Source organism: Simochromis diagramma, unplaced genomic scaffold (genome assembly GCF_900408965.1).
Source record: "Simochromis diagramma unplaced genomic scaffold, fSimDia1.1 OVJJ01000361.1, whole genome shotgun sequence".
Classification (NCBI taxonomy): Eukaryota; Metazoa; Chordata; class Actinopteri; order Cichliformes; family Cichlidae; genus Simochromis; species Simochromis diagramma.
In genome coordinates this window covers 14,895,592-14,906,684 of record NW_024386860.1, presented here as the reverse complement: position 1 = coordinate 14,906,684, position 11,093 = coordinate 14,895,592, and the positions used below count along the sequence as shown (strand labels likewise).

The 11,093-nt window shown below is 40.8% G+C and overlaps 1 protein-coding gene across 5 annotated transcripts; it reads left to right on the top strand.

Annotated features, from left to right (window-relative positions):
- Positions 1-494: 494 nt before the first annotated feature.
- Positions 495-11,042, top strand: si:dkey-256h2.1 (uncharacterized protein LOC337520 homolog). 5 transcript variants are annotated; one of them, XM_040030732.1, is made up of 13 exons: positions 495-1,150; positions 2,766-2,905; positions 3,088-3,263; positions 4,866-5,026; positions 5,158-5,298; positions 6,624-6,745; positions 7,344-7,512; positions 7,766-7,911; positions 8,215-8,339; positions 8,681-8,807; positions 9,129-9,262; positions 10,238-10,359; positions 10,509-11,042. In XM_040030732.1, exons 1-13 carry the CDS (start codon positions 723-725, stop codon positions 10,522-10,524), a joined length of 2,007 nt encoding a protein of 668 aa, XP_039886666.1. In that variant the 5' UTR covers positions 495-722; the 3' UTR covers positions 10,525-11,042. The 5 variants fall into 5 exon arrangements, with proteins under 5 accessions (XP_039886666.1, XP_039886663.1, XP_039886665.1 ...); XM_040030729.1 differs by having other exon boundaries at positions 7,329-7,512; XM_040030731.1 differs by having other exon boundaries at positions 496-1,150; positions 7,329-7,512; positions 10,238-10,410.
- Positions 11,043-11,093: the final 51 nt, after the last annotated feature.

Below are 11,093 nucleotides of genomic sequence, written 5' to 3'. Positions count from 1 at the left end.
AACTAAAGAACCAGATACGTTTTTCAGGACCAGTATCAAGTCTTTCCTTGATGTTTTTATTCATGTTCTTAAGCACTTACACTGTTCACCTGCTGTGGTTCTTTTCTTTCTTTCTTTTTTGCCCCGCAATGGTTATAGTTTCTGTGTTTTTGAAACAGGTCAGCAGTAACAAAGTACCTGATGCTAAACTTTAAAACTGCTTCTTTAACTCGTCTGTTATGTGTAAACGCTACACTGGTTCCCCTTTAAGTTGGATTCTTTTTTATCCTCGGATGGTTCATAGACATGTCAAGGGTCTTAAAACATTTCTCTGAAATAGGTCAGGTCATCATCAAATCTCGCGAGATGTTGAAAATTTATTTCTGCTAGTCGTTTTGCAGCTATTGTCTCCGCATTTTCCGCCTCAACTAAGCGTTTTATCACGACAGATTTAATTATTTTGACGACCAATCAAATTCTCTGTTTCAGATCATTTTCCGTTAAAAGTACCGTTCGCGCTTTCCTGGACCTGTGTCCCCGCAGGGCTGCCGTAGACAGCGGCTCGGCCCGCCTCCAGCTCAAATGTTTGGATGTCATGATTAGGTGGAAGGAGGAAATCACAGGTCGTCTGGGGACAGCTTAAACAGACTCTGACCCTTTAAGTTTAAGTTAACTTTTGGCGAAGTGATGTCCGACCTCGGTTGTTCGTGGTGAGTTCACGGGCACTAGCTTACACCGGGAACATGGCTTTGTTGCGTTCAAAGTCTGCGCTGTTGTGGTTCCTGATTGTTGTGGCAGCTCATATCGCTGAAACAGGAGGGAGACCGAGGCGCCAGGTGTTGCTGACCGAAGGTGACAGCACGGTGAGTTTGAGATCTCGGCAACCTCCCGCAGGGCCGGAGCCCGGTGACCCAGCGGACGCGTTCAAAGTACCAACTCTGGATGGGGAGTTTTCCTTCCAGCCCGACGCTTTGAGGGGACCTCTGGTGATCCACGCCTTCACCAACAACTCAGGGTTTCTGGAGTGCCTTTGGAGCTCAGAGTCTTCGCTAAAAAGTCTCGTGGAGGAACTTCCGAACAGCACACAAGTGCTCTTCCTATCCCTGGACGACTCTGTGGTCAATGATGTTCTCTGGATGCGGGAGCAGGTGCTGCGGGCCGCCGCCCACAGGTGAGCGTGAAGGACTCATCCTCGCTGTAAGGCAGACGAATTGGGTTCCAGTGGTGAAAACCGATGTTTAATAGCACTTGGCAATGCATACCTGCACTGAGTAAAACATACTCAGTGTCAATACAATTTATATTAAATTAATTAATATCCTGAAGCTGTTTATGCAAAATGTTTCTGTTGTGGGTGGTGGAGTTACCTGTGCTCACTTTACATACGCACAGTCTAGTTTTGAAGCACAAGGCTAAACTTCGCTTTTCTGTCAAATGTTAGATATGGACAGGGATTCAGAACATGCAACCTCCACTAGAGGCTAAAAGCTTCACGTGAAAATGGAACAGTTTGAGAGCTTCAGATGCAAAATTAAACAGTTTTAACTACAAAAAACCTGCAGACTTGTGAAACGTGACTTCTTTTCTGCTCAGGTTCAAATTCCATAAAGCTTTGAGACCCACTAGTTTCCTCTCTAATGTATTCCCATCCATAAGCTAATTTTGTCTGTAAACTATAAAATTTCAGTTTATATAACTGGAAATTGACCTTTTTCTATTTGAACGTGAAACACACAGGGCCTTCCAAAAGATCATAAAATATAGATTTCATACGATGGATAATTTTAGCACTTTCATCATTTATTTCAAATCTGTGCTGTGAAACAGTTTTGACATTAAAACGTTTCTTGGAAGATTAAATGAGCAGAGTATACTTCCTTTTTTTTTTTTTTAAAACTTGCAGAGGAGGCTGATATTTTATTTTACAGTTTTCAGGAACATTAATCCTCAAAGCTGTAAAATAATCGGTTATGTGAAACAGGAACCATCTTAATAATAGTGACAACATACTGTACCAAACACAGGAAACTGCACTGGAAAAAAGGGAAGTGCAGCAGAAGTAAAAAGTACCTAGAACTCCTTAGTCTATTGGAAAACATGATGTTATGATGTTTTTATTTAAATCTCAATGTTTTATTAACATGAGCAAGATCCCAAAGGTCATACACTGCCAGAGTGACATTTATTGTATTAACCATTTTCTTGGGTTGTTTGGAGTTAACCTATGAAGGATTTTTCTTACTTTCAAATATGTGCACTTAAAATGGTGGATGCTTACATTAAATATGGCCATCAAAAGCTTCAGACACATCTAAGTGCTTTGTGTTGGACAGTTTTTCTTGGTTCTGTATGATGTCACAGGGGATATCCCTGTCTGTGAGTTGTTTGGTACCGTGCTGCAAGAGTTGAGGCTCGAGTGTGAAATTTATTTACTAGTCCCTAAAGACCCCAAAGTGCTTTACACATTCAGTCACACACACATTCACACACTGGTGATAAACCGGTCCGTGGTTCAAAAAAGGTTGGGGACCGCTGATCTAAGACACAGAAACCACAACCACCTGATGCTCCGATCTTCTGCTTTTGAAGTGCAGCCAATCAGAAGGCATGTGACTAAAATGGCTTTTTTTTTTTTTTTTTTTTTTTTTCCCCCTCCAGTTAGCAGATGAACTGTATGAAATAAATTGAAATCCAAGAGTTTAAACTTGGAGCTGAAAATAAGGTTTTATGGTTCTTCCTGAGTTAATATAACCATCCGTGCGCTTGCCTCTTTTACGTTTCCGCAGTAAAAAGGAGGTTCTGTCCAGGCTGCACTTCTCTCCGGTGCCCGTCTTTGCTCTGGGTAACTGGATCCCCAGAGTGCTTTACTACTGGAGCTGCATGGGACACAGCTGTGGTCTTTCCCAGGCTGCTTTCATCTCAGAGGGTAAGACAGTGCATGAAATCAGACTCTGCAACTGATTTTTCTCTTGACCTGCCTGATTTTTAGAGGAGTGAAGTCAGAAGAAGGTTAATTTCAGGTCTGTTTATTAGTAGATATTAATATTTAGAATGCAGAGGAATGTTGAGAGCAAGCATTTATTTGTAATTCTTGGCTCCCCCCTGCAGAGTGGAAGATGCCTGTGATCATTAAAAGACTAGATGCCAGATATGACTGGCTCATGGCACGCTGGGGCTCAAAGTCCTATACAGTGATTGATGCTGGAGATGGGTGTGAAACCTTCCCCTCGGTGGCAGGTGCTGTGGCCTGGGTGTCTGAAGGCAACTGTTCTTTCTTCACTAAGGTCTGTTAGTGTCAAATTGAATGAATGTTTTTGCTTCCAGTTTGTTGACGCCTGTGGTGACATGCTTGAAGTTCAGTGAAATTAAATCGAACTGGGAGGATCCGGAGACCTTAAAGGCTTTTTTTTTTTTTTTCTTGACATTTAAAGCTTGCCTACATAAACACATCAGATCTCAATGGAAAAAACAAACATGCTGGATATCTATACAGATGTGGGCTGGGTAATGTGTTAGGGATGAAAGTATGCTATATCATTTGATGGAAGTAAAAATGATCAACCTACAGAGGACAGAATTGAAAGGCAACTCAAAAATCAATGACAAAAATAATGAAACGATGCTGAGAGGCTGAAACCAATAATTCTTGGTTTTTATTTGACTTTTATTTCTTAATAATTTGGGAACTTTTGGCTGGTGAGGCCAACACTTCCTGGTCTCCGGTGTAGCTGATGGACATCAAAGCTGTGCACTGACCCCCACGTGGGCGACCGTGGCTCAGGGGGTTGGGAAGCATATCTGTAACCGGAAGGTCGGCAATTCGATCCCCGGGCTCTCTGTCCTGGTCGTTGTGTCCTTGGGCAAGACACTTTACCCTACCGCCTACTGGTGTTGGCAAGAGGGGCCGATGGCGCGATATGGCAGCCTCGCTTCTGTCAGTCTGCCCCAGGGCAACTGTGGCTACGACCGTAGCTTTCCTCCACCAGTGTATGAATGCGAGAGTGAATGAATAGTGGCATTTTAAAGCGCTTTGGGTGCCTTGAAAAGCGCTATATAAATCCAATCTATCATCATCATCATCTGTTTGAATGAGGAGAAAAATGTATAACAAACAAAAAACTAAATCATTGGCAGACTGTACTGATGGTTTTGGGTTTGCATTTCAGCAAATCCAATCCGTCATTTGCTCTCTACACAGACTGTTTACCCACATGTAGTCAAAGCCTGCTCAAACATGATTGGCCAATAGCACTCGGCCCACTAGTGGAACCAGAAAGCTTCCAGTATCAAAAGTTTTGCCCCTTGTCGACAGATTCATAGGCAGATGTCTTTATTGAGATTATTAAAGTTTTAAATTTAGATATTTTTTTTAAAACCTTTATTGGAGACTTTTCCACCAAAAGACATGCACCCGTGAGGAAGCTGTGCTGATCACTGAGCCACTGTGCTGCAGATTGCTCAATTTATCAATGGGGATTTGTTTTTCACAGCATATATCAAAGTGTGGGATGGACACTGTGGATAGTTGGTTTTATGAAGTCTGCTGATGATGGTTCTGAGTCAAATCACTCTTCCCCTTGTTATATGACCCCAAGGAGTTAGGCACAGAGAAATCAGGAAGCTAAGACCACAGACCTTTCTGGTGAAAAATAAAAATGTTCCATTTGTTTAATGTATTTTTTCTTCTTCAAATCTATGTGACACAAACCTTTACCATAAATGTCAAGTTCAGCAGTTTTCAGCATTGTAGCCTCAAAGAAATTCTTCCCTGTTTCCTTTCTTTTTATAGACCAAACTATGAATGCATTAATTACATAAACATAGACATTCATTATTAATATTGAAGTCTGTAACAGTTTCATCCTCTCTGATTTGTTTTCCTTCAGGTTCAGAGCATGGCCAAGTCCAATGCCTCCGGTGTCCTCGTCTATGCCCTCCCTGGAAATCCACTCCAGGATATGAACTGTGTTGGGGATGAGTGTTTCTCGCTGCTCAGCATCCCAGCTGCCATGGTGCATCAGGACCCTGCAGTCGCTCAGATGCTCCGGTAAGATCGGCTCACCTGCAGGATTAAAAGCCTCCTGATGTTGATGCTTCACATTCGCGTACAAGGACTAACTGTTCTTCTAAAAGGTCACAGTAATGGTTTTTGTTTTGATGTTCCAATTTGTTGTTCAGGTTTGGAAAGCTGGTCAATGTGTCGTTCCAGAACACCCCGTCCCCAAATTTCTTCATCAGCATTGACAAACAGGGGTTGCTGGCTGAGATGGGCTGGTTCCTCTACCCCACGTTCAGCTTTGTTAACTGGCAGGCCCAGTGGTAAGTACATGAAGGTTACTGAAACTGGAAGATTACGGTTTATAATGTAACAAGAGGACACCAGAAGCTTTATTCCAGTGTTTTAACTGATTATTAGATTTCACAGATGGAATCTGAATCCAACTTTTTTTGTTTTAAATGAGTAGCACTTTGATTTTAGGATTAATATACATATGATCAATACCAGGCCTTCTTCAGAGACGGTTATAATAGAAGTTCCACTGAGTAATTTATTTTATGCCTTTTTTCTGTCTCAAGTTTCTAGTCTTTAGTTCTAATAACAATAAGAGGTAAGTTATGTAGAATGAAAAACCTACATGCTAATTGAAGTTTTGATCAATTTCTTTAGAACTGCAAGATGGAACATTTGGTCTTGTAGCTTTCTTCTTCCTTGTGTTGAATGCAGCCACTTTACGTTGGCTGCTTTGGTTACATTGGTTATATTGTCCCACAGGGGGAAATCAGTTTAGCAGCAATAAGAATAAACAAAACAATGATAAAAAGCCACAAGACGTGCCATTAAGTAAACGGGTTGCAGTAGGGATAAAAGCAACCTGAATTGTTTTGGTCTTCCTTGCAGGTACTCCGAAACGATGGCCAGAGGGCAACAAGTCAAACTCACTGTAAAGTGGATGGTTGTAACAATTGACAATAAAGCGAGCCTTCCTCAGCACACGCTCGTTATACATGGCAAAAAGCCTGTCTTGTCAACGCTCTGAGGTTTTGCTGGCAGTTTTTACCAAAAGTCCCAAAACGATTCTTGTTCTTCAGAGTCATGTTACCAAACCAAGCAGCAATACAGAGAGAAATAACAGATTCAATAAAACTTCTGTAAATCAAGGAGAACATTTCAGATGAGACATTAAAAGCTCTAATTATCTTTAAGAAGAGCAGTCTTTGCTGAACTTTTTTTTTTTTGGTAGTGGCATCAGCATGAGGCTCAAAACACAGTTTGTGGTCAAGAACAACCCCTACATACTTGTAACACTTCGCAATCTCAATATCAGCAGCTTTAATCATAGCAGGTGATGACCTATAATAAGACTTCCTAAAATCAATGCCCATGGCCTTTCTCACCCCCCACAAAAGACAGGACATGTGACACCTCTAAAGGATGAAACTTATATGCAGTAAATTTTTATGTTTTGTGTTGGTTTGTTTTTTTTGTTTTTAAACTGCTGTATCTTATGCATAATGAACCTCAAAATAGATATTTTGGTTATGGCATTTGATGTAGTTTGTAGTCACCAGTACAAGCTCTCCATGGATGCACTGTTTTGTTTTGGTTTTTTGTCATTGATCAGTTACTTTTGCTTCGTCTCCAGGTTTGATTTCTTTGCTGATCTGCAGACTAAACTCCAGAATCCTGCAAAAGTTGTTTCTGTCTTTGATAAAGTCCAAATGCAAGGGGACAAAGGAGCCGTGGCCACAGTCGACCTGTCTATAGGCAAGTTTATCAAAACAACTGTTAATTACATAATCAGGTTAATTGTGATAGACAAGTTGTTCATATAATGCTGCTGTAATAGACTGATTTTTATCTGTGAAAGCATTACGCTTTAATCAGATTCATGTGACAGAAAAGAAATATCAGATATTGTTAAAATAAAACTGATCATTTTGCGGCTATCATGACTCTTTACACCTTTTTACACCCCAATCCAATGTTGGATATTCATCTTAACTTCAAATATGAACATTTTTCATTGTCCTGGTGGCAGGGACTGGGAGCAGCCCCTCTGTGGGCTTCTCAACTCTGGAGTTTCAAATGATTTTTTTTTTTTGATTTTTTTATTTTTATTTTGTTTTAATTTTTTATTTTTAAAGAGCAGTTTTTGGCATCTTGACTCAAGATTCATCATTAACTGCAAAAATTATATACACAGAGTGACTTAACATCCTACTGGAATAGGTGAATGGTCGACTCTCGGCAGCAGGAACATTGACATATAAGAAAGATGGAAAATGTGTGGGTTTTTTTTTGTTTTGTTTGTTTTTTTTTAATTTTTATTTATTTTTTTAAAAAAAAGGTACTTTGTCCACAGACTTGTTGGACTTTGACACGTTGGAGCTTGATGCATCGCTGTCATGTCCAGGCAAGAGAGACTCGTCATGCGCTCAGTGGGATCACACTGTGCAGCTTTTTGTCTGCTGCGACCGCACAAGTCCGTACTGCAACATGGAGCTGGGTCGATGGATCACTGCCTTCCGCAGGTACAAAGCTCGTGGGAAGCACTGATAGCACAGCTATGACCGTCAGTCTGCTCCAGGGCAGCTGTGGCTACAACTGTAGCTTGCCTCCACCAGTGTGTGTGAATGTGAGAGTGAATGAATAGTGGAATTGTAAAGCGCTTTGAGGGCCCCGAAAAGCGCTATATAAATGCAACTTGTTGTTGTTGTTGTTATTATTGTCATTATTATCATTATTATTTATTTGTGCAATATGATTTTTGTCTTATTTTACCAGAGGTATCGGGCGCTGGCTGACAGATGTGTCCCCTCTGATCCCCCTGCTGGACAGCAATAAATGCACCTTCACTATGAAGACGGTGCCTTGGGCGATGCCTTGGATTGTTTCCCTCAATCTGAGGTTCAGTGGCACCAATCAGACAGGTGAATAACACAGATGATGCAATCAAACTGCAGCAGGAAGCTTGTTACATTTTACAAACATGTCATGAGTGTGTGTGCTGAGCACAAATTGGCACTACTGAGCAAATCTTTCTCATGCAAACAAACCAGGATATGATCTTAAAATGTATGTTTAAACCACTTGGATGCTAAAGCATATTCAAAATATATCATTAATAATCAATTAAACTCATAAAAAAATCAGGATTATTAAAGCTCCATAATTTGTAAATCTAGAGGAAGATGTTGCGTCAGACTTTTTTGTTTGGTTTTTTTCTGTCACAGGAAACTTTGTGGAGAGCTTTCATCCCTTTAAGGTGATGTCACTGTACGATGGAGGAACCTTTGACAAAAATTACAACAAGAGGTACCAGCCAATCAAATTCACTGTCCCAGCGTCCACCAAAAAGGTATCCGATATGATGTTAACCACAAAATGTCAAAGCCTGTTTCTAAAAGATGGACGTAACTTCCAGCTGCATTCTTTGCAATGGCCACCAGGGGTCAGGCTGGATAGAAGTTTATGGAGAAAATAACCCTACTGCTAACTTAATTTATGAGCTAAACAGTTATTGAAGAAAAACGCCATGAAGTCGATGGTTGAAAACGCAGCTCAAGGCTTCAATGTAATATATCTTCAGAGTCCTTAAGGTTGAAGTCACGGTGGCTACGTCCATCTTTTACATACAGTCTTTGCTAGTTGTTTACAGCTGTCTGTGGAGGATCACATTGGCTGCATGTCTGTTTTCAGGTGGAGCTGTACGCTGTCATCACAGGACACGGCAGCGACGAGAACGGCTGCGGAGAATTTTGTGTCACCTCCCACCATTTCGTGATCAACGCTGCTTATAACAACACCCACGTATTTGATTCTGCAGGTGAGGAAAAGATGCTTTCTGCATGACTGCTAAAGATTTTAGATGTTATAGTTGTCAGTGGTCTGAGTCCTCAGGACAAGTTTAATTTTGTCCTGCCATCCAAATTAAAAAAATACTAGATAGATACTCTATCCACAAAAATCAATTTGAAATCCTCAAACTTTACATTTCTTTTTAATTTTAAAAAATATTCTGCTGATGAACTAACCTACAAATGTACCTGAGGATTGTTTATCAAGGTGCTTGTTAAAGCCTTAAAAATAAACTGGTCGGTGCAAATTGGAAATCAAATGCTTTTAATGCCAATCATGGGACCATTAGGAACGGCTCTGGGCTGTGCAATGCGCGTCAAAGAGGGCGCTGTACCGAACGAACACGGCACATGGCTGTACGGCCGAGGAGGCTGGTGTGATGGACTACAGGTGAATCCCTGGAGGGTTGACGTCACCAAACAGGTTGGTTCTTCTCCACGAAGTTTCTCATTTCATCCCTTAAATATTTATGAAATGCCAGACTTAAAGCTCCTCTTAATATGAAACCCACAACAAAACAGTCCTAAAATGTTATTCGGCCACAGTAAGCAGACTACTGGCAATCGAGCCATGCTTTATAGCTTTTTTAACACAACAGAACTGTTGCCTTAAAAAAGTTTGAGAATTTCATGTTTCTTAAGGACAGATGTGGCAATAATGGATCTTACACGCTTTTGCGTGAGCTTTCTAGTGGTGTCCACAATAACAAAGAGAAATCAAAACTGTCTAAAAGCTGGAGAGTCTTCAAAACGGATGCACAGCTGCACTGGGCTGAATATTCTGTTATGCTCATTTCCAACTCAATGTTGACATTACTGGCCTCTGATAGAGAAGCTTTGCATGACTGACAGTTCAAAATAATCCTAGTCTTATTCTTGGCCTTGATGCAGTCCCTGTGTCTGAAATCGTTCTAGCTCTCGTCTCCATTCCTTTTAGCTGACTGTCTTCTGATTGGCTTCCACGTGTTGACAGAAGAATTGAATCCAGATGGGTGGGGCCCATGAACATATAAGGGATATCCCCTTTATGACATCAAACAGACTCAAGAGTAGGAAAAAAGTAAAAGTACAATCAGTTTGCTGTAAGAAGGACACAATGTGAAATCTGCCAGTGGGAATTCATCACTGCGTCGCTTACACACTTACACAGTGCTTTCTCTAAGGGCTTCTCTTCTTCAGTAGTTTTATAAGAACCTCAAATTGAAGTCATGCTGAGGAGAAGCACTTGATTTGAAGTTGTACCCATTAGAATAAAGGAGCACTTTATTATTCTCGAGTTATTGACCCCAAAGACTCCTGATCTAATCGAGTAAATCCTGACTAGTCTGAGACTGAACCTCACGTCATTTCATTAGACAGGTTTTATTAACACTGTGCGGCTCTCTTCCTGTCCCGACAGCTCAACATGAGCAGGTCTGAATCCAACACTGTCGTCTACTTTGGCTTGTTCAACGGACGGGATCCAAACCCAGCGCAGCAGCCAGGATACATCATCATGACTTCTTCCCTTGTCTTCTACAAGTGATCCCGCTCTTTTTAAAAACTCTCCTGTGAATTTCGATCTGAATGAATGTACAATCAGTTTAACGATTAAAATGTTTTTTAAAAATTTTTTCCACCGCTTTTGTTCACTGATTCCTTTGCTTTTTCTCCCATTTAATTAACTTTAGCACAATACGGTTCTGACGGCAGCAGTGATGCAAAATAATACCTGCCACACTCGCCCAGCAAAACCAGCCATTTACATTTCTCTGGAGACGTTACCCCAAAGTCAACAAGAAGACGCCTTACAGCTAAATGGGCACTCCATATGATTTTTGTCTCAAGCTGAAGATGCATTGTTCTGAGAGCAGCCTCTCCTCCGTAATTACATGTAATCATGTCCAATTTGAAACTTTGGCTTGAAGCAAGTGTCTCGCGCTGAGTCATCTTCCAATTGTGCTTCTTATGGGAGGTGAATCCTCTCAACTTCAGCAGCAGAACATCTGCTTCTTGTCGGTGTTTTTGTTATTTTCATTTTGGATCTTGTTTAGCAAGATCTGGGGAAATTGTCGGCAGAGTAATTAGCTGCTGCAGCTCAGAGCTTAATGATTCCCTCTTTAACGGGTGGGTACGGTCAAATGTTTGGAAGGTAAAACTGTTTTAATATACTTGGTTCTCTGTTACACACAATAGATTTAAAATTAAACAAATGTCACAAAAGACTCAAGTGTAATTAGATTTTATTAAAATTTATTATTTTTAAAACTTCATGA

Coding starts and splice junctions, on each gene's coding strand:
- si:dkey-256h2.1 (XM_040030729.1), top strand. CDS start 723: ATGGCTTTGTTGCGTTCAAAGTCTGCGCTGTTGTGGTTCCTGATTGTT. Junction 1,151..2,765: donor CTGCGGGCCGCCGCCCACAG/GTGAGCGTGAAG, acceptor ACGTTTCCGCAG/TAAAAAGGAGGTTCTGTCCA. Junction 3,264..4,865: donor ACTGTTCTTTCTTCACTAAG/GTCTGTTAGTGT, acceptor GTTTTCCTTCAG/GTTCAGAGCATGGCCAAGTC.